Source organism: Lissotriton helveticus, chromosome 3_1, assembly GCF_964261635.1.
Source record: "Lissotriton helveticus chromosome 3_1, aLisHel1.1, whole genome shotgun sequence".
In the NCBI taxonomy this organism is placed as follows: domain Eukaryota; kingdom Metazoa; phylum Chordata; class Amphibia; order Caudata; family Salamandridae; genus Lissotriton; species Lissotriton helveticus.
In genome coordinates, this window is record NC_136061.1 from 435,740,092 (window position 1) to 435,762,532 (window position 22,441).

Sequence of the window (22,441 nt, forward strand, 5' to 3'; positions counted from 1 at the left end):
TTCAGATTTTGTGTCTTTGTCATGTTTAAAACACTGTATAAAAATACTTGTGTAGGATTTTAACTAGGGTAGCATAGATGATCCCACCTCATTTGTCTTCAGAAACAGAGATACCTAGGAAGAGAGAGTGCAATTGGCACCAGTAAATGGTAAAATATGAAGAGGAAAAGAGAGAAAAAGGAAAATAAGAAGGTTAAGAGAGACTAATATACAGGAGGTATATAGTTGTACAAATGTACAAGGGAAGTCTAGAAAGAGGAGGAGAGAGAAAGACAATCACAGATTTAAACATTTTTATAAGTTGGTTGTAATGACGCAGAGTCATTACTGCAATCAAACACTCAGCACACCCACAGCTAGGACACCATCAGACTGTAAGCTAGAAGTGTAAAAAAGAAAAACACGATAAAATACCTTTTCCATCTACACACAACAAGATCTTCAACAGCCTGCATCCATCAGGACTGACCCAACGCTGCTCCAATTTAGGAAAGAGTTGAAGACCTGCCTCTTTACAGAACGCTATGTCACAATGCATTAACTGTCAACTGTTCAACTTCCTATTACTCGCTGACTTTAAGCTTGCCTTTGGCTATGTATAGCTGTCCGATGCCATTTGGCTATGGTTGCGCTATAGAAATAGCGCATACACACATGCATACATATACACACACACACACACACACACAGTTTACTTCACTTGTTCTAGCCATTCTAGGAGAAAGTATTTTACCGTAACCACCAGTCCCACTAAATGCATTGACAAGCTACTTACAGCCAGATGCATCAACCTAAAAACCGGTCGCAAACGGGCAGATTTTCAAAATCTGCCCCTTTGCGACCGGTATTTTTGCATTTGGGATGCATCATGCCAAATGCAAAAATCGCTAATTAAGAATTCGCTAAATTGCGATTCTTTGCATTTAAGGAATCTCAAATTGAGATTCCTTAAATGCAATGCATGAAAGTGAAAAAAATAGTGAATTCGCTATTAGGGCACGCAAATTACCATGATGTACAACTTCATGGTAATTTGCAAAAACTTTGAAAAATGCACTTAAGTGCACTTTTCAAAGTTTCATTTCGCGCACACATATGCCCCAAGGTCATGTGAGTGCGCAACATATGTGCACACATCATTTCAGGGGTGCAACAGGGTGTCCTTTGGACACCCCTGCACCTTTGAAATCGCAATCTCAATTTGCGAATCGCTAATTGAGATTAGCAAATAATTGAGATTGTCTTCCAATTCATTCCTATGGGCCTTTAGGCCCATAGGAATAAATGGAGAGATATTCCTTAATTGCGACTCGCAATTTGCGAGTCGCAATTAAGGAAAGTGTAGGAATCGCTAATTTTATAGCGATTCCTACATGCATAGGCTTTGGCAATTCCTAAATAGCGATTCCTTAAAAATCGCTATTTAGGAATCGCAATTCCATCTGTTGATGCATCTGGCTGTTAGTTCATAAGTCTGAAATTCTTGCCCTACCAAGGCAATGCTGTTCTACCTTGTTAACAAGCAACTGAAAAATGCATGGTATGATAAGCCATTCTTACTCCCTTCGCTGACGGAGGGTGTCACGGATTGACAAAGCCACCCGATATGGTGACATTAGCTCAGATTCATCAGATTCCTCTCCACTGTCTTCAGACCAGTCCAGTCCTGGAATTTGGGAGAAGAAAGGAGAATGCAGAACAAAATAATTCAAAAAATAACAATCAAACACATATACATTTACAAAACAATGGAACACACTTCAGACACATCAACTCACTATCTTCAACAAATGTGTAACAGCAGGCACAAGACTAGTGTCTGCAACTTCATGTGCAGATCAACTATGCATGGCGAAGACTGGGCAAAGTGAGCGCTGAGGAGACAGGGACTGGTACACAATGCCAATGGCTGCCGAATTCTGAGGCACAAAACCTTATGCAGAAGCAAACTAAAGCCCAGGTCCTAACCCCACAGTATGCTGCACACTGCTGAATGCAGGGAGCAGCTGATTCAATGGCACATAGCTGCACTCTAAGCATGACTGAAGGCAGTCTGGCTGTATCTGTATTTGGTTCTGCAGCGCCGATCAAAAGGACAACCCCCACTTGAGTCAACATATTGCCTATGTCAATAGGGGAGGTTGTAGAGGACATTGGATGCAAGAGTGTTTGAGCATAGAATGAGGCCAAAGGCCATGCTCCGAGGTAAATTCCTATTGCATATGGCCGCAGGTCGTGTGCCATGGTGGTTGTCTGCACAGCAGAATGGATGCATAGGAGACTAGGTGCAGATCCCTGCTGTACAGAAACAAATGCCATTCCCAGTGGAGGTTGGCTTTAAGGAATATGGATGCAGTAGATGAAAAATTCCTAAGTAACAAAAAAAAAAAAACGTTGTTAAAAGGTCAGTTATATTTTATTTTGCTTATACTACAATAAAGTAGATTTTTTAAAAATCTAATTCCTTTAAAAATAGTTATACTGAAGTCCTGGGTAAGAAATAAAACTGAAACCCCCATGAAATTGGCCAGTCATTGTTAGCTACACAAACGATAGCGCCACATCTACCATTAACAGTTACGGGAATCTCCCCTTCAGATTCTTAAACAAAACAGAGTTAATTAGGTTTTTCATTTGAGGACATCTGGGACCATAACTGGAATGGGAATTCTCCTCTACAACTGTCATAAACATCCAAAATCTCTACATTTGAGTGTACTCTACTTTGAAGGCATACATGCCTACAACCTGGAGTACGTTTGAGTAATATTAACTGGTAGTAAATTCATTTATTAGCACATTCACAAAAAAGAACTGTAAAGAGGCACATGAAGGTATCTGTTCAATATAAGTGCACAAATACCTTTGTGAGACAAACTCATTACCAAGACTACCAAAGGCAATTTTCTTTTTCAAATTGTCGGGAGGAAGTGAAAAAACCGGGCTTAGAGAGATAATCCTAAAGTTGATTCATTACTTCAACTCTCATTACAGACAGCAGTACAGAACTGGCATCAACACTTGCTCACCAAACTATTCACATAAGGATGCTTTGCTTGTGAAGCAAAGTCTACCACACTGCCCTATCGGTCTTGACTCTAGATTCATTAGTGTTTTGCTTTGAGGGGCCCTTGCATCTTCAAGATGAGTGATGGACTGGCTGCACATCTGTGGCTGCTCAAGTTCTTGAGAACACTGAACGGTATTCTCTCGGTGAAGGAAAACTATATGCATCTAGATGCGTCTAAAATTGCCATTAAGTGGAAGTGACAGCATTTAACTGTTTTGGGAGCTGCCCAGGCTCCAGTGCAGAAATTAAAAACTCCTAACATCCCTTTCTGAACAGTCAGATTTAAGAGAACAGAGAAGTGACAATGTTTAAGGAAGCTTTCATTTTACAGTCTGGTTGTATCAGAAACACCACATAATAGCACAGCCTTGCAAAACCTCACCTAACGGATTCATCAGAACCCAAGGGCTCACTGCCCCTTAGGGCACTAGGTTCATCCACAGATCCAAATATAGGTCTACAAAGGAACCTTGGTTGACATTTTTAAAATTTACCCAAAAAATGAATAGCACTTTTGCCGTACCAATTCATACTCTGAGAGTATGCAGCGATACCCTACTGGTTGACTCCAAAATTAATAAACCAGGTAAAACCGTGCAATATTTTTACTTCACGTGCAGCAATATAAGCTAATAAAGGGAATAGCTAAAATAATCCAAACAACCAGCAATAGCTCTGGTCTGCGTTTCATTGCCTTGGTTAGTTTATCTGTGCCATTACAGACAATAGCCCATCAGATGCAAATGAGTCTAGGCCCGCCTCGCATAATGGGATGGAATGCACCCCAAAATATACACAAGTGGTTCGGATTAGTTCAAAACATTTCATAATTTTTTGGGTTACTCGGTGGGTCACTCGGTTGTCCCTAAGCTTGGGTCCCTTTTAAAAACTGACTACAGAACTGAAGCTACACCCTCCTGATGAGGCCCAGAAAGACAAACACATGTGAATGTGAGTGTGTGTGGTAGTGGGGGGGTGTATATATATCAAAGCCTAGCAGTTTGGGCTGACATGTCCCTTTTGGAGCAGTAATTCACAGTACGATAATTAGCAGGGGCTGATATTAAGTCAAGCATTCAATCAATCACTTTCTAATTTTCTCCATATTTCTAATGATTTGCAGAACAGATTCCATATAGCTTCTAGAAGACAAGTATCTAGAACTCAGACCACAAAAGTGGTGGTGTTCATTCTCTAACATGGTCTTTAAGCAGTTTCAATGGTATCCCAAAGTGATGCAAATCTCACTCTTACTTTACTTCTGAAACAATTTCCAAAAATAGTCACTGGCATGGCCTCTTGTTCTAGAGGCACATCTCCACTAATGTATACTGATTACATATCAAGCATGTAAATACCTCCCTAATCCCCTTTCCTTCCTCTATTTCGAAAAATACACATTTACCACACGCACACCTCTATTCACAGAATTCTAGTGTGATATGGATCAGACAGGACACACCTAACCCTTTTGCCGGTCCAATGTCAAACACCATGTATTGTATCAAACTGTGGCGGCAATCACCAACTTTTCTTTTCAGTTTTTATTAAAAAAAATACAAGATGTGCCACAAATGCTAGCAAGTTAGGAAACAAGACTTAATAAAAAGGAGGCAGCATCTAATATGCTAGCTTATTGGCTGAATAGCAAACCTTCATTCCTGCAAACAATGTAAAATATTGCAAATCACCATCCCGGTCGGTTTTACAATTAACTTTTGTGGACAGTGGGGTAGATGATTGTACCTACCTAAATGAGGAAACAAGTCTGTGTCCAGCTGCTGCTCTCGAGTACACAGTTTCACCAATCTCTGCAACCGACTCATGCAATAAGAGTGCGATGTGGAGGTGGTGGCTCTGAGGATGACCCGGCTAGACTTGGGAGAGTTTGCAATTGGGGTCTGAGCAGGTGAAATGGCAGGGAGAGGCCTTTTGCTAGGTAACAGCCTTGTTTGTGCTAACGAATTTGTGATGGGAGTCGATTCTATCCCCTGTATGCTGATGTTCTGAGGAGAAGGGGATTTGCAGTCAGAGCTCTGGGTTAACTCTGTGGATTTCAGGGGAGATGTTAAAGGTGGCAAGTGAGAGACTTGTTGCAAAGAGGGATGCTGCAGAGACTGCTGCTGCAGAGGAGTAGAAGGGGGGCTAAAGTGCTCTTGGCAAACTTTTAAAATGTCCGTGTCTCTCTGACGTTGCCGGTTTTGAGCCAGTTTGCTTTGAAGTTTCTTCCTCACCGATGTAACCTTCTTCAATTCATTCTCATCTTCATTCAAAGAAAAGGGATCTTCCAAGTCCGCTTCCAGGTAATGAAGCGGAAGCCTCGCCCCTGGTGGGGAGAGGGACAGTCCATCAAGTCCATTAGGCATCTTCAAGGCCAGCGTAGGCACAGTCAGGCTGAATGCCAATGCATCCATTTGATTCCTTGCCTTCACATCCTCCACAACATCATTCTTCTTCTTCCTTTCCTTCTTGGGTATGAAACCAAGGACCTGAAGGTGACTGTTGCAGTACCTAAAAGAGAAGGAAGCATTAGCTACAAATCGTTTCAGGATTGCAAAAATTGGTCAAGCATAGGCTGCCAGACGTTTGCAAAGTCAGTCGGGACTATTTACTAGTAGCAAATTAAACTGGCCAACACCAATTGCAACGCCACTAAAGAGGGAGCTGGTGGAACACTGAACGACAAACATTACATAAGAACAAGATTCCCAAAGGATTGCAAACATTTAATTATTTAAACATGTATTTATAGCGCTAAAATGGTAAAGTCTTTTGGTCCAAGTTTTATTTAACTCCTCAAAATGGGAGTAGATCACCCAAACTGTTGGACTCGAAATAAAACTTAGTAAGGTGGCTCCATAATGAATGCAGAACATTCGAAATATCAACTGTGCCAAGGTAAATACAGAGTCGAGTTTCACCCTGTTTAGCCCTTTGCTTTAGGGGGTAGCTACTAACAAAGTTACTGTAAAGCTAAGATAGGTGCATGGCCAGCACAGTCAACATGGAGGATACCTGAAGCGAGTCTCCCGGCCCAAAGCCCTTGTAATCCCGAGCTAATGTAGACCATCTGCTGAATAATTTGCCCCAAAGACAGTGATTCAGTGAGGGAGGCTTGAGGGACACAGCAACCATTTTCCTGGTAATGCTCTAGACCGAGGTCAGGGTCTGCGGCTGTCGGGCCTCTGGACCACAGGAGGAGTGAGTACACCCCAGCTGATACCCACCCATATCGGGAGAAGTGCTTTGTGGGGAGCTGCTTGTAGATGGCCAGATGGTCCCAGGGGCCCTGTGGTGAACTGTGTGCCCCAGCTGTGGGTTGCTACAAAAAGCCAGCAGACCCACACAATGGATTAGAGGTGCCCTGGTATGAAGCGGCAGAGCCCTAGCCTCAGTACTGTGATGCCCCACTCGGATGCTGCCAGCATCCCCTGGGGGACTCTGAAGTAGCCTCGGCCTACACTGGACCGTGGCGGCTCTCTGCCTAGCACTCCCGGAGTCCATCTTAGGGAGTATGGGCTCTTTGGACCCACTACCTGACACTGGTGTAGAGTTGCAACAGTTAGGAAGGCTCTGGTGGCCGGGACGAGTTTGATTGACTCCAGGCCTGAGGTGCACTGATAGGTGTAAGAAGTTCCAGTACTGGTACAGAACCTGGGCGCTCGACTGAGGCTCAGATGTTCCCAGAGTATGGCTACATTGTAAAAGAGGGGCTCCTGTGGTGACATTTGGAGGGGGGTGGGAGGGACTGGGCTCGACATGCTGTCCCACTGGCCTGTGGTGAGATTCCTGCACTGGTGACTGCAAGCGGGCCGACTCACCCCACCTCCCCCCACCCCCCACCTCCCTCGTCTTTGCAGTTCCCACCACCAGCACTAAGATGACCAGGACCAGCACCCCCCCCTTAGCCTGGCGGCCACGAAAGCATCCAAACTGGCAACTATACTCAAGGCTTTGAGACATCCCGCATCTCCCTGGAAGAGAAGGTGGATTCTGTGGCAATGGATGTGAAAATCCTTCGGCACGGATTGGGGGACTTTAAAAGTAGATCTTCCGAGGGATGTGTACCTGTATTACACCCACCACCCCCTTTTCTTTATTTTGAACTCACGATGGAGCACTTGCTGCCCATACGCGGACGTCAGGTAACTTTGGGGGGATTCTATTCTTCCCTTCCCCGCACAAAACCCATGCACTCTCACGGAGTACAGACGTCTTATTTTATATAAGGGACATAGCCAAGACTGTGCTGATCTCTTGTCGACCTTTGAAACGTTATCAGGCCTCTGGGTCGTATTTGTTTCGCACTGGTCTTGGCGGACTTGCAACTGGGAGGGGGTCCAGGACGCTGGGAAGCCTCCTCTTCAATTCCTAGAGACCCTGATTATCATGAAAAATCCGGATCTCATGCATGGTAACCTTACGGCAGCAGTATCGTCCCTCTGTTCCCATGTGGCCTTAAAGTGGATTCTTCCATCATTCCCATTGGGCTGCATCACTGTCTCGAAGATGGTGATGCTCCTGAAACTTTTCTTTTACAATATTAACCTGCCATTGGCACTTGTCCGGTGCGTTTTCCAAGAATTGATAGACTACCTGGCAAGCTCATCTGACAACTTTGGCTTTGAAGTATCCTTATCCAAATTGCAGCTCTCATCGGATTCTTGGGAGGGGGGGGTTGAGGGGGAGGGGGTGATCTTGTTTTGGAAGCCCTTAATTTTGGGCACGACTACTTGACGACTGCTGCAGTGGCTAATCTCCTGGATATCCAGCCCCTACTTGAAAGACACCTCCATCCAGACCCTCCCTCCCCCTTTCCTCACCCCTATTGTCAAAGGATAGGGCTTTAGCAGCACTGCTCCCGGGGCTCATTGTCCAGTCAATACTCTTCATCTCTTATTAGTGACGCTGAAGAGTCTTGCAAGAGGCTTTTGAATTACCCATGGCTCCACTTCTTATGCCCTGGTGTTACCTCTGTTAGGTCTTGAGGTAGGGCGGGAACGCTTGACTAAGCAGGAACTGCGGTACTGGGGCCAGGCAGTCATTTCCATGTTGGGGGATGTTTTTCACTATGATCAACTCTTAACTTTTGTAGAATGAGTTGCACAACTAACTCTCGGAGTGAGTGAGTGAGTGTGTGTAGATTTATTTATAACAATTCATCCCATCATCCCAGTCAGTGGGGCTCAGATGCCTTGGGTATGCAAGGGTAATCTGAACCAGCTTACTAGTGCCCTGTAAACACTGGGGGTTGGGACGGAATAATTATCTAGCTATATAAGGCCTTGGTAGGTCATTACCAGACTTCCCTGCAACTCTTTAGGGACACTTGGGAGGCAGAGATACGCCTCCTATAGGAATGCTCTAGGGTCCTAGAATATCCCCGGAAGGTCTCCCAGAATGGTTGCTTTAAATTAATCCAGTTCTACATACATTCCATAGAGCCTAACTCTCCCTGGCCAAGATGCACATAATCTTCCTCATGCTCGGACACCTGTGCTCATTGCACCACCCCAGCGGCAGACTTTAAATATAACCTTTAAGACTGCTCCAGGCAGTCTCTCTAATGGTCCTAAGTGACCAGGACACTTTCTACCATTACAGGCATGACCAGCATAGACAGCAGGGAAGCAACTACACTACACCTATACAAACGATTGGAAAAACGCAGAACCGCATTCGATTCTTAGACTTAACACTGTGAACATTGAAACACTGTAACATGCACTGGAAGTTCCCCATGCCCCTCCTCAGTGGTCAGTGGTGGAAGGCTTTGATTCGGTGAGCCGAGGTTGAGGCCCTGTGTAAGGAGGAGAAAGGACTTCGCCGCCATCATCACATCCCCTCTGCATGGGACAAAATTCTGCTGAAGCTGTCCATATCTCATGATGGCTCAACTTATCCTTCCTGAACACCCCCTCACCATTCCTCACCCCGAGCTGAAAATACATGAGCCATGCATATCCCGGGGCGCTTGGATGCCAGTTCTCTTGCACTACCCGCTGGTATAAAGTTTGCTCTCTTCCTCGGCACCCTCCTCTACAAGCCACAGTTTACACAAGTCATAGGCAGTTGCCCCATCCCTCAAGAGGATGCATGCATTGATGGATGGGAGATAAGCATAGGTTGAAAACCTCAATACAAATTCATTAATAAAAATATTTAAGCTATGAGGTAACCATTAAACAATTACCATGAAAACATGGGTACTGTATGTGCATATTTCCCCTAGACGTGGACATCGTTAACATTGATGTAGCAGGGTATAACCACTTCTTTGCTTCTGGAGATCCTAGTCAGTTCAAAACAAACCTAAACAGTCGTGTGCACATTACAGTTTATGGTCTTCCCTCTGACCTATAGCCTTTGATCATTGGCCTTTAATTGTTGCTGTACTGCCTTTGCATACTATTATATAGGTTCGAATAAAAACACTCTATGAGCATATGCTTCCATGATAGTGTGCCTTCATTTCATACGTGCACAACAACAAATGCTACTTTTCTTACTTAGACATAATTACCTTCTAAATAAAAGGTTATATAATGCAGTAAGTATCATGAATATACATTCTCAGGCTTCGTGCAAAAAAACAGCATATAGGACACTTTGCTCTGTCTGGTGAAGATACCATACATCCAGGGAAAACATCTTAACAAGGCCTAAAAGACCTGCAACACACTGTGGGATGCGTTAGCTTGCCCTTGCCATGCAACTTCTGTAATCCTACTCACAGTTGGAGACTATCAAGTTACTAGTGATTAGGACTATAGGTTTTGTAGTAGGAAAGAACACCAACTAATATCGTTTTACATTTAAGACTATGCTCATTCTTTATTTTTACTTTTCATATAAGTGTGCTATTTGTTCTACGTATTCTGTGAGCTAGGTTGGCTTAAAATAAAATTCACTAATACCGCTAGTCAAGAAGTCCTCTTTAGGCGCCAATTTGGGGGAAAGGGCAAAAGGACCTCCTCTAAAATCTGTATAATTCTGGCAGCACTAACCGTTGTGCTCATTTGGATCTGTGGGTAGCTGACCCTTTGTGTTATATCAAAAATCTGATATACCGTGCAAACAGTCCAGGGGTTCCCTTACGAGTGCACAGGGGCTTGCTACGCTTTCTTAAAGTGCTCTATTTTTGCAGGGCGTGGAGGGGGTAGTGAGTGAGGTAGAGCAACATTAGGCTTAACACAGAGGAGTGCAAGACATTTGCAAATACACACAATGATTAATAAATGATACACGACTCAAGAGGGAGATGGAGTAGTTTCTTACCTGTAACTCCAGTTCTGTAGTAGGGGTATCTCTTTTATAGTCAAAATCTAGTGAATAGTCCCACTCATGTGCGGGGACCCCGGAGCAATCAAAAATAATCTCTTAAGCTGTCTTCTTTGCAGCAGTGCATAGACGCTTAAGAGAGAATTAAAGACAGATCATGCAGCATATACATGCAAGGCTACACTGTCCAGTACTTCAACTAGCAATGCAAAGGATATTCCACCAATATCACATTTAAACCGGTCTGCCAGGTTTCACCATGGAAAACACTCTCCCCCCCCCCCGCCCTTCACCAAATCCTTGGAATGATTGTGTAACACGGAGGGGACACTGGGGACATGTTCACAAGGGCCCGGGGACGCTAGGCCCCCTTCCGGAGACTCACTTTATGACCCCCCCCCTCTGATCTCCACAGCCGGACCGGTGGTTCCATTCTGAACAGGACGAGTGTGATGGGGATAGGGACCCCTTTAACTGGCCGGTCCCGAACGAGTGGGAGGAGCCGACACCCAGGTCAAGTATGGCGCCTGACAGCACACAGGTGTGCTTGTTCACCGGAGGTCAGGAAGAAGTGTTTGGAGCGGAGGCGAGTAAAGAGGTGTTGGAGGAAGGAGCTGGAGAGAGCGTGGTGGAGGAAGGAGCCGAAGAAAGTAAAGAGTGAGGAAGGTCCGGAACTACATCTACGGTACCGAGGAGGACGAGAACAGACCCGCCGGTGGCGCGGGAGCCAGGAGGCCTACGGCATTGTGAGCCGCCCAGCCGCACGCCAGGAGGTGTGTGGCTAACCGAGGTACGTAAGCGTATCACGGGTTGGGTTGGAAGAAAGGGCGGGTCGGTCTCCTGATCGGACCCCCTGGTGTTTCTTTCACCGGAATTCCATTTACTCACCCCCCCTCCTCACTATCCCTTCACGCGCTATAGCCATATCACGAGTGATACTTCCTCACCCCCTTCCCTGACAAGAGTGCCTTGACCATCCCGCAAACTCATACCGGTCCGCTCTTGTCTTTTCCTCCACGGCGGCTGCAACCTGAGACTGCACCACGGAGCCTCAAGGAACGCCCCACGTGGAGAAGTCCCGTACGCATCAAGAGGGAGGAGGACGGATCACGGCGAAGAAGACGGGAGCCGGTCACCCAGGAGGGTCCAGTCTCGTAAAACGTGCACTGACTATCTGTTTGCTAAAATAAAACCGGTTGTCACGAAAACTCGTCTGCTGCCGATTCCTGTGCAACCCGCCACAGTGGTGGAGAATGCGGGCAACCCCTCCGTCTGCCTAACAAAGATGGATGCCATGATAGAACAGCTCGTGAAAGGACAGGAGCGTTTGGAATGGGTATTGGAACAACAAATCCGATCAGCAGAGGCCGACCGGGAGATAATGAAAGCCGCCATGACCACAAGATCCAGCGATCCTCCAAAGAGCTGGCCGATGACTGGGAGCAGTGAAGACAGGGGCATACCTCACGGCACTGGAGGGGTGTCCCTACAAAAATATCAACCGGGTGAGGACCCGGACACGTTCATACTTAACTTCGAAAGGGCCGCCAGGGCATGTGGCTAGCCCGTCGCCAAGTGGCCTTTCTTTTTGGCACCCCTATTGGTAGGCGAGGCGCAGGACGCCTACCAAGTAGCTAACCCCACAGGAGACACGGCATATGCTGACGTGAAGAAAATAATCCTAGACCACCTGGGCCTGGACGCCGAGGCATACCGCCTACGATTCAGGAAGGAGAGGGGTGCACCAGGGGAAAACCCGAAAACGTTGCTTGTGAGACTTAAAATGGCGGCAGACAAGTGGCTCACTCCCACTGTGAGCACTAAAGAGGAGATCATGGACCGGGTCTACCTGGAACAGTTTCTTGAGGCCTTGCCATATGCCACCCAAAAATGGCTGCGCCAGCATCACAATTTAACCACGGCGCAAGCCGGTGAAATGGCGACGACCTTCTTCCGGGCTCAGCCTAAAACCCCCTCTTGGGAGCTCGAGAAAATTGCAAGGGTTGGACCTAAAATAGAGAGGAAACCTCCCAGAGCACCCGATCCGCCCCGGCAGCGCCCCTGGAAGCCAGAGCCACCGGTCCCTAGCGGACCTCAGTGTTTTGAGTGTGGAAATTGGGGGCACATAGCCCGTCTGTGCCCCCGGCGAAAGAACACCGAAGAACCCATGGCGGTGGGATACCTCCCGAAGTCGGTTTTGTACTCCGCAGAGATGGGGGAACAGCTTTCGCGTGAGGGTGAATGGGTCGCATATTCAAGCCCTGTTGGATTCTGGCTGCAGACAGTCCCTAGTGCAGTCCCAGCATGTGAAATCCACCAGATACGTCCCTCAGGAAAAGGTTAGCATCCACTGTGTACACGGAGACGTGAAAAGGTATCCAGTGGCCAATATTCCCATAGTACCAGCACAAGGAGAACCCCACATAGTGAGTGTAGGGGGTTTATCTTCCCTCCCAGAGGATCTCATCATAGGTACTGACAACCCCTCATTCCTCCATATGTTCCAACAAAGTCTGATACCAGGTAGTGAGGCCAAGAGCGAAAACGACCCCTCTCCCTATCCGCTCCCAGCATTTGTGACTCCTGAACCCTGGGTACTTCACCGTAGCTTCAGGTTCGCACAGAGCAATGACCCCACCCTATTCAACGCATGGGAGATCGCCCACAGGGATACAGGGCAGGACCCCATCCGATTCCATAGGTTCTTTATAAAAACAAGCTCCTTTACAGACAAGGTTAGAGAGAAGACCCAGAACAACTATTGGTACCCGTGTCCTTTAGGGAGCAGGTGTTCTTTTCCCACACCCACCTTGTGGCGGGACACAAAGGAGCTGAAAAGACCACCTCTAACATTCTACGGCACTTTTATTGGCCGGGTATATATAAGGACACAATGACCTATTGCCAAGAGTGCAATGTCTGCCAGAAGAAAAACATGACCAAGCCTCCAGCCGTCCCCCTACAGCCTCTTCCCATAATTGGTACCCCCTTCGAGAGGATCGGGATGGACCTGATCGGGCCTTACCTAAGAGCAGAAGGGGAAATCAACATGTCTTAGTAATAGTCGATTATGCGACCAGATTTCCCGAAGCCTTCCCTCTAACAACTACCACCACTAAACAAGTAGCAGATAAGATGTTAGAGTTGTTTTCACGAGTAGGGTTCCCCAAGGAAATCCTGACGGACCAGGGGACCCCGTTTGTCTCCCGGTTAATGAGTGAAGTATGTCAATCATTGAATATTCAACAAATAAGAACCTCTGTGTACCACCCGCAAACAGACGGACTTGTGGAGAGGTATAATAGAACATTGAAGACAACTCTCCAGAAAATGCTAGAAGTAAGCGGGTCGGAGTGGGACCAACTGCTGCCTTTAACTCTGTATGTAATCCAAAGCCAAAAACAAAGCAGTCTGGGATTTTCATCCTTTGAATTGCTTTATGGGCGACAACCCCGCTCACTGCTCGAAATGACGAAAGAAGCCTGGGAACAAGAACTACCTAAAGAAACCCTGAAAACCCTGGAATATGTGAAAAACCTCAGATCCAAGATAGGAAAATTGCGCGACCTCGCTTACACCAACTTAGAAAAAAATCAAAACAAACAAAAGACCGTGTATGACAAAGGGAAGAAGTGGAGACGGTTAGATGTCCATGATTGGGCGTTGGTCCTTCTTCCTTCGTCAATCCAGAAATTTAAGGCCGAATGGGTTGGGCCTTACCAGGTGATAGCCACAGTGGGGAACACCAGCTATAAGCTAAGACTGAGTCCCCGGAAAACCCAAGTATACCACATTAACATGCTAAAAAAATGGTTAGGACCCCCTCCTACAGGTATACATCTCGTCTCTCCCTCACCCAGCAAGAAATCCCCATCCACTCTTGAGCAGTTGGTTATCAACGAAGACCTAGGGAAGATGGAACTGCAAAGGCTACAGGCCACTCTTCAGAACCATGCGACAGTATTTTCAGATCAGCCAGGAAAAACTGACAAAGCGGAACATCACATCGAAACCCCTCCGGGCAAGATAATCAAAATCAGGCCATACCGCATACCAGAGTCCAGAAGACAAGATATTCGGAGAGAAGTTCAGGACATGTTGCAATTGGGGGTGATCCGGCCTTCCAAGAGTAATTGGTCTAGCCCTATTGTAATGATTCCCAAACCTGATGGGTCTCGGAGGTTCTGTATGGATTTCCGAGCCCTGAATCAGATATCAACCTTCGATGCCTACCCAATACCCCGGATCGATGAGCTCATCGAGAAGCTGGATGAGGCCAAATATATTTCAACGTTGGACCCAACAAAGTGCCCCTAAGGGAGGAAGACCACCATAAAACTGCCTTCTCCACCGCAGAAGGCCATTACGAATTTACTGTCTTGCCGTTCGGGCTCCATGGGGCCCGGCCACGTTTCAGAGGCCAATGAACAACGTCCTGAAGGACATGACAGAATATACCTCTGCGTATTTAGACGACATCGTCATTTTCAGCCCAGACTGGGATACACACCTACAACATCTACACCAAGTCTTCTTAACGTTAGAGAAGGCCGGCCTGAAGGTGAACACGAAGAAATCTCGCATAGCATATCAAAAGGTCAAGTACTTAGGTTACGTCCTAGGGCATGGTCTCATAGAGCCACAAATCGAAAAGGTGAGGGCCATCGCTGACACTCCGTTCCCCAGCACAAAACGAGAGATGAGGGCATTCCTGGGGCTTATTACCGCAGGTTTATACCCCAATTTGCACAGTTAGCATCTCCCCTCACTGACACCTTAAAGCAACAAGCAAAACAGTCAGTATTAGAGAAACCCAGCCGAGAGATGCAGGATGCCATCCACACGCTAAAGCGACTCATCACTTCAACCCCCGTCCTGTCCTCCCCTGACTTTGCCCGTCCCTTTGTCCTTCACACTGACGCCTCTGACTATGGGATAGGGGCAGTATTGTCCCAAGTAGGAGTAGACGGGCTAGAACATCCCCTCCTGTATATAAGCCGCAAACTCTTTCCCAGGGAACTCAAATGGTCTACAATCTAGAAGGAGTGCCTAGCAATTAAATGGGCGGTGGAAAAGTTAGCGTATTACCTAGAAGGCCACCCGTTTACCCTGTACACCGATCACGCTCCCCTCCTGTGGATGGCCAGAACAAATCGAACAATGCACGAGTGATGCGGTGGTTCTTGACCCTCCAACCCTATGTCTTCCAAGTACGTCATCGAAAGGGCGTTGAGAACAAGGGAACGGACTTCCTTTCCAGACATCCCCTTCCCGAATGGAAGGGTCCAGGGGGGATGGTGTGTAACACGGAGGGGACACTAGGGACATGTTCACAAGGGCCCGGGGACTCTAGGCCCCCCTACGGAGACTCACTTTATGACCCCCCCCTCTTATCTCCACAGCCTGACAGGTGGTTCCATTCTGAACAGGACGAGTGTGATGGGGATAGCGGCCCCTTTAACTGGCCGGTCCCGAACGAGTGGGAGGAGCCGACACCCAGGTCAAGTACGGTGCCTGACAGCACACAGGTATGCTTGTTCAACGGAGGTCAGGAAGGAGTGTTTGGAGCGGAGGCGAGTAAAGAGGTGTTGAAGGCAGGATCGACCGGTGAAGCAGGTCCGTGAACCACCACTGTCTGGGCCATTCCGGAGAAATGAGGATCATCCGGGATTGGGCCAGCTTGATGAGCACCGACGGAATCAGGGGAATGGGTGGAAAAGCGTACAGAAAGCTGTTCGACCAGCTGATCCATAACGCGTTCCCCAGAGTCCCCGGCTGATAATACCTCGAGGCGAAGTCGCGGCATTTTCGGCGGTGGCGAACAGATCCACGTCTGGAGTGCCCCACATGGCGAAGACGTCGCCTAGCACCTCATCGTTTATGACCCACTCGTGGTTTTCCTGAAGCAGTCTGCTGAGGGCGTCCGCTTGAACATTCTGCACACCGGGCAGATGAGTAGCCGTTATCGTCAGTCCTCTGGACCGCAGCCAGCGCCAGATCGCCTGCGCTTCCTGTGACAGTGTGCGCGATCTTGAGCCACCCTGCTTGTTGAGGTAATACATCGTGGTCGTATTGTCCGTCTGTAGGAGCAAGGAGTCGGTCTGGAAGGACGGATGAAATGCCTTCAGTGCCAAGTGAACCGCTCTGAGTTCCAGGAAATTGATGTGATACGTGGACTCCGCTGGAGACCACGTTCCCTGGATCTGTAGATGGTCTGAATGCGCTCCCCAACCCTGGAGAGACGCATCCGTCACGATAGTCTGAGTCGGGATTTCCTTGTGGAAAGGCACCCCTCTGAGTAGATTCTCTGCCGAGCACCACCATCTCAGGGACTGCTGGGCATGAAGAGACAACTGGATCCTGTTGTCCCAGCACCCTTTCCTCTGGTCCCATTGATCCTCCAAGCATTCCTGCAGCGGCCTCATGTGCAGGCGCGCATGTGGGGTGAGGAAGATACAAGAAGCCATCGATCCCAGTAGAGAAGACACCGTCCTCGCTGTTGTAGATGGAGCAGCTATGAGAGCCTGAGCCTTCCGAAGGAGTGATAAGCGTCTCTCCTCCGAAGGAGACACGCTTGCTGACAGCGTATTGATGGAGGCTCCCAAGTACTGCAGGCACTGGACCGAAATCGCAACAGACTTGGACATATTTATGTGCAACCCCAGCCGATTCAGAAGGACGACCATCCTGTTGAAGTGCAATTGGGCTTCCTGGAAGGTGGAGGCTTTGATCAACCAGTCATCCAGGTATGGGTAGACAAACAACTTGTTCTTGTGCAGGTGCGCTGCCACAACTGCCATGCACTTTGAAAACGTCCTGGGTGCAGACTTCAGTGCAGACTTCAGTGCAGACTTCCGCCCGTCTATGGAACGGGCGGAAGGTCTTCTTCTGTTCCTTCGGCTTTTCCACCCCGACAGCCGTCAAGGTCTCAGCCTCCGCCTTCATGCGGGCCATCTCCTCGTCCGCATGTTTTCCAAACAGTGTCTCGCCAGAGAGAGGAGGATTGGCCACCCTCTGCTGCGCCTCGGGCTTCAAGGACGTCAGACGCAGCCAGGCGTGGCGCCTCAGGTTGACCCCATGACAGTACCCGTCAGCTGCCAGGAGGGAGGAGTCCGAGGCAGATCCGATCACTTGGTTGGAGACCATGAGTCCTTCATTCAGGATCTCTTGGAAATCCTCCCTGTTGTCCCGGGGAAGGAGTTCCACGAACCATGTGAGGCACTCCCATAGGGACCGATCATAACGTCCCAACAAGGCTGAGGCACTAGCAGCCTTCATAGCCGTGGCGGCCGACCAGCAGACCTTCCTGCCCGCCGAATCCATCCAGCGGCTCTCTGTCAGGAGGTACTGTCGATGACGGGGTGGTGGCGTGTTTCCTCGCCGCCGTCACAATCACTGAGTCCGGAGCAGGGTCTAAGCGCAGAAACGCTGGGTCAGAGTCGGGGCCTGATATTTCGTTTGGAGCCTTGAGGGCGCTGACCTCGTCACCGCAGGGTTGAGGAAGAGCTCCATGGCGAGTTCCACCAACCCTGGCACCAACGGCAACAATGGGCGAGACAACTGCTTCTTGTGCAGTGTCTCGAATATGACGGACGTCGAGGGTGTGGGCACCGTGAGTGTGATGCCCAGCTTCGCCGCTCCTCGCAGCAATACCTCCTGGAAGGAGACAATGTCATCTTATCGGGGACACCCTCGTCCGAGGGGAGTCCGACAGGGTCGGTGAATAGTCCCTGGCACTAGACTAATCCGTGTGGCGGGATCTAGACCTGTCCCTCCTACGGCGCCGTCTGGATCATGCAGACGAGCGATGGCGACTCCTGGAACTAGCTCTCCATCCGGAGCGAGATCTCGATCTCCGTGGCCTCGGCTGGTCCGCGGGCCGGACAGGCGGGCGCTGTGGAGGCCTGACCGGGAGCCTAGGTTGAGGGAGCGCCGTAGACGGCGTCGGCAAATGCAGCGAGACCAACCTTGGCGGAGCCGGTGGAGGAGGCAAAGTAGGCCGATGAGGCGGCACCGGTGGTGGTGGTGGTGGTGGAGGCGTAGGGGGTGGAGGCAGTGGAGAAGGAGTCGGGGTACGTGGAGGCGGACCCCTTGGTAACGGAGGCGGTGTAGGCAACCTCGGATGGGAGGGTGAGTAAACTTGAGTACTCCAAGCCCGGAGACTTCCCCACTCTCCTTCTCTTCCTCTTCTGACCAGAAGGTGGTGATCTCGAGGCCCTACCACTCGTTGACGAGCGACGTCGCCGCCGCGACCGTGGACTCGCTGAAGTAGAGGACACCGTCCTGGTCATAGAGCGTCTAGGCTTCTTCCTCGACGGTGGTGATCTCGAGGCCCTACCACTCGTTGACGAGCGCCGTCGCCGCCGCGACCGTGGACTCGCTGAAGTAGAGGACACCGTCCTGGTCATACAGCGTCTAGGCTTCTTCCTCGACGCTGGACGTCCCTTCGACGTCGACGAGCGTCTCCTTGACGTCGACGAACGCCTCCTTCATGTCGACGAGCGCCTGCTCGATGTAGATGGTCGTCGCTTCGACGGTCTGTGCCTCGACGTCGATCGCCCCCTCGACGGCGATCTCCTCTGCGTTGACGACCTCCGTCACGACGCTGATCTTCGTCTCGACATCGTTTACATACGCGTCGACGTCGATGGTGACAGGCGGTGTCGCCTCGACGTCTTGACCCCTCACGACGTCGATGATGGCTCGACGATGAATCAGTCCTCGACATCGACCTCGTCAGAGGTCTCGACGTCAGTCCCCTCGACGTCGACCGTCGACGGCACATTCGACCCAGAGCCCTGGGGAGACGGAGAACAGACTGTGGTCATTCCTTTCGACGCCGAGGCTATCGACGTCGAGGCTATCGACGTCGACGGAGACCGGTGGCGTTCTCTGGCCTTCTCCTTCCTGGGGAGCCCCCCAGAGGCCTGCGCACGGGCAGAGGAAGAAGCCCCTTCATGTCCAGACCCACCTTGTCCTTGCTGCCTTCTCTGCTCCAAGCCTTGGAGCCTGGTCTTCTCCCTGTCCTTCAGGGTCCTTTTAGGGAACTGGAGGCAAATATCACACTCCTCAGGAACATGAGAAGAAGGCAGGCACAGGATACAAACCCTGTGAGGATCAGATTTTGCCTTTTTCCTGGAGCACTGAGGACATTTATTAAATAATCGTATCGTATCGTATCGTATCGTATCGTATCGTGGTATATTTGTAGAGCGCAGACCTGTCACCCCAAGGGCATCCTGGCGCTTCGAACAATGAACCAACAATTTCAGCGACTTAGCCTATCCTGGGAAAAAGGTAGGTTTTTAACGCCTTCCTAAAGGCTAAGAGATCCTCAAGACTCCCTAGAGATATCGGCAGGGAGTTCCAGAGTTTGGCTGCCGCTACTCTGAAAGATCGGCCGCCCATCCTCACTCTCTGGAAACGCGGTACTACGAGTAACCTGGATGAGGAGGAGCGTAAGGCTCGGGGTGGAAGATACCAGGCAAACATTTTCCGCAAAGAGACCGGGTCCAGGCCATAGATAGCCCTGAACACAATGCAAGCTGCTTTGTAGCAAACGCGTAGATGGACCGGCAGCCAGTGGAGTTCCTGTAGCGCTGCCGTAGATGAGCTGTAGTAGGGGCGGGAGAGGGCGAGTTTGGCAGCCATGTTTTGCACCCTTTGTAGCTTACCCAGTAGTGTTATCGGGGCCTCCAGAAGTAGTGCGTTACAATAGTCGAGTCGACTTAAGATGGTACTCCGCACTACTTCGGGTCTGGCTTGCTCAGGGAGGAGGGGCAGAACTTTGCGCAGCATGCGGATCAGCATCATGCACGTTGAGGTGGTCTTATTTACGTGCAGATCTAGCTGCAAGTTGGGCCCGAAACTGACACCCAAGTTGCGCGCCGATTGTGCAGCTGACACCGTCTCTGAGAATGACGAAGACCAGAAGTCGTCTGGGAGATCCCGGGGAACTCGGTCGTTGGAACAGTACAGGACCTCTGTCTTAGTCCCATTAAACTGCAGCGAGTTCAATAAGGCAGGCATATTTAATAAAAGAGTAGCAAAAACACCAGAAAACTCCAGCAAAGATTAGAAAAGGCAAAAACACGTTGAGTGAACACACTAACACTTTAGAAGTGCACAAATTGTAGAAATAAACACAAACAAGCATTTACAATGCAATGGTTTTGCCTTTGTTAAAGTTAGAGCTATTGGCATTGCTCTTGACACTCTGAAGCTCCACTCTGAAGCTCCACTCTGAAGCTCCACTCTGAAGCTCCACTCTGAAGCTCCACTCTGAAGCTCCACTCTGCACTCTGAAGCTCCACTCTGAAGCTCCACTCTGCACTCTGAAGCTCCACTCTGCACTCTGAAGCTCCACTCTGAAGCTCCACTCTGAAGCTCCACTCTGAAGCTCCACTCTGAAGCTCCACTCTGAAGCTCCACTCTGAAGCTCCACTCTGAAGCTCCACTCTGAAGCTCCACTCTGAAGCTCCACTCTGAAGCTCCACTCTGCACTCTGAAGCTCCACTCTGCACTCTGAAGCTCCACTCTGCACTCTGAAGCTCCACTCTGCACTCTGAAGCTCCACTCTGAATCTGCACTCTGAAGCTCCACTCTGCACTCTGAAGCTCCACTCTGAATCTGCACTCTGAAGCTCCACTCTGCACTCTGAAGCTCCACTCTGCACTCTGAAGCTCCACTCTGAAGCTCCACTCTGCACTCTGAAGCTCCACTCTGCACTCTGAAGCTCCACTCTGAAGCTCCACTCTGCACTCTGAAGCTCCACTCTGAAGCTCCACTCTGAAGCTCCACTCTGAAGCTCCACTCTGAAGCTCCACTCTGAAGCTCCACTCTGAAGCTCCACTCTGAAGCTCCACTCTGAAGCTCCACTCTGAAGCTCCACTCTGAAGCTCCACTCTGAAGCTCCACTCTGAAGCTCCACTCTGAAGCTCCACTCTGAAGCTCCACTCTGAAGCTCCACTCTGAAGCTCCACTCTGAAGCTCCACTCTGAAGCTCCACTCTGAAGCTCCACTCTGAAGCTCCACTCTGATGCTCCACTCTGATGCTCCACTCTGATGCTCCACTCTGATGCTCCACTCTGATGCTCCACTCTGATGCTCCACTCTGATGCTCCACTCTGATGCTCCACTCTGATGCTCCACTCTGATGCTCCACTCTGATGCTCCACTCTGATGCTCCACTCTGATGCTCCACTCTGAAGCTCCACTCTGAAGCTCCACTCTGAAGCTCCACTCTGCACTCTGAAGCTCCACTCTGAAGCTCCACTCTGCAGCTCCACTCTGCACTCTGAAGCTCCACTCTGAAGCTCCACTCTGCACTCTGAAGCTCCACTCTGCACTCTGAAGCTCCACTCTGAATCTGCACTCTGAAGCTCCACTCTGAAGCTCCACTCTGAATCTGCACTCTGAAGCTCCACTCTGAATCTGCACTCTGAAGCTCCACTCTGAAGCTCCACTCTGAATCTGCACTCTGAAGCTCCACTCTGAAGCTCCACTCTGAATCTGCACTCTGAAGCTCCACTCTGCACTCTGAAGCTCCACTCTGAATCTGCACTCTGATGCTCCACTCTGCACTCTGAATCTGCACTCTGAAGCTCCACTCTGCACTCTGAATCTGCACTCTGCAGCTCCACTCTGAATCTGCAGCTCCACTCTGCACTCTGAAGCTCCACTCTGAATCTCCACTCTGAATCTCCACTCTGAATCTCCACTCTGAATCTCCACTCTGAATCTGCACTCTGCAGCTCCACTCTGCACTCTGAATCTGCAGCTCCACTCTGCACTCTGAAGCTCCACTCTGAATCTCCACTCTGAATCTGCACTCTGAAGCTCCACTCTGAATCTCCACTCTGAAGCTCCACTCTGAAGCTCCACTCTGAAGCTCCACTCTGAAGCTCCACTCTGAAGCTCCACTCTGAAGCTCCACTCTGAAGCTCCACTCTGAAGCTCCACTCTGAAGCTCCACTCTGAAGCTCCACTCTGAAGCTCCACTCTGAAGCTCCACTCTGAAGCTCCACTCTGAAGCTCCACTCTGAAGCTCCACTCTGAAGCTCCACTCTGAATCTGCACTCTGAATCTGCA

At 49.4% G+C, this 22,441-nt stretch overlaps 1 protein-coding gene across 1 annotated transcript in view; it reads right to left on the bottom strand.

The window, feature by feature from the left end:
- Positions 1-22,441, bottom strand: part of INO80D (INO80 complex subunit D) — a 239,870-nt gene that overhangs the window by 129,026 nt on the left and 88,403 nt on the right. Inside the window, exons 4-5 of the mRNA XM_078680295.1 lie at positions 4,821-5,581; positions 1,561-1,666 (exon numbers count right to left, since the gene is read on the bottom strand). Coding sequence (XP_078536421.1) covers positions 1,561-1,666; positions 4,821-5,581 — 867 coding nt within the window. The remainder of the gene's footprint in view (positions 1-1,560; positions 1,667-4,820; positions 5,582-22,441) is intronic.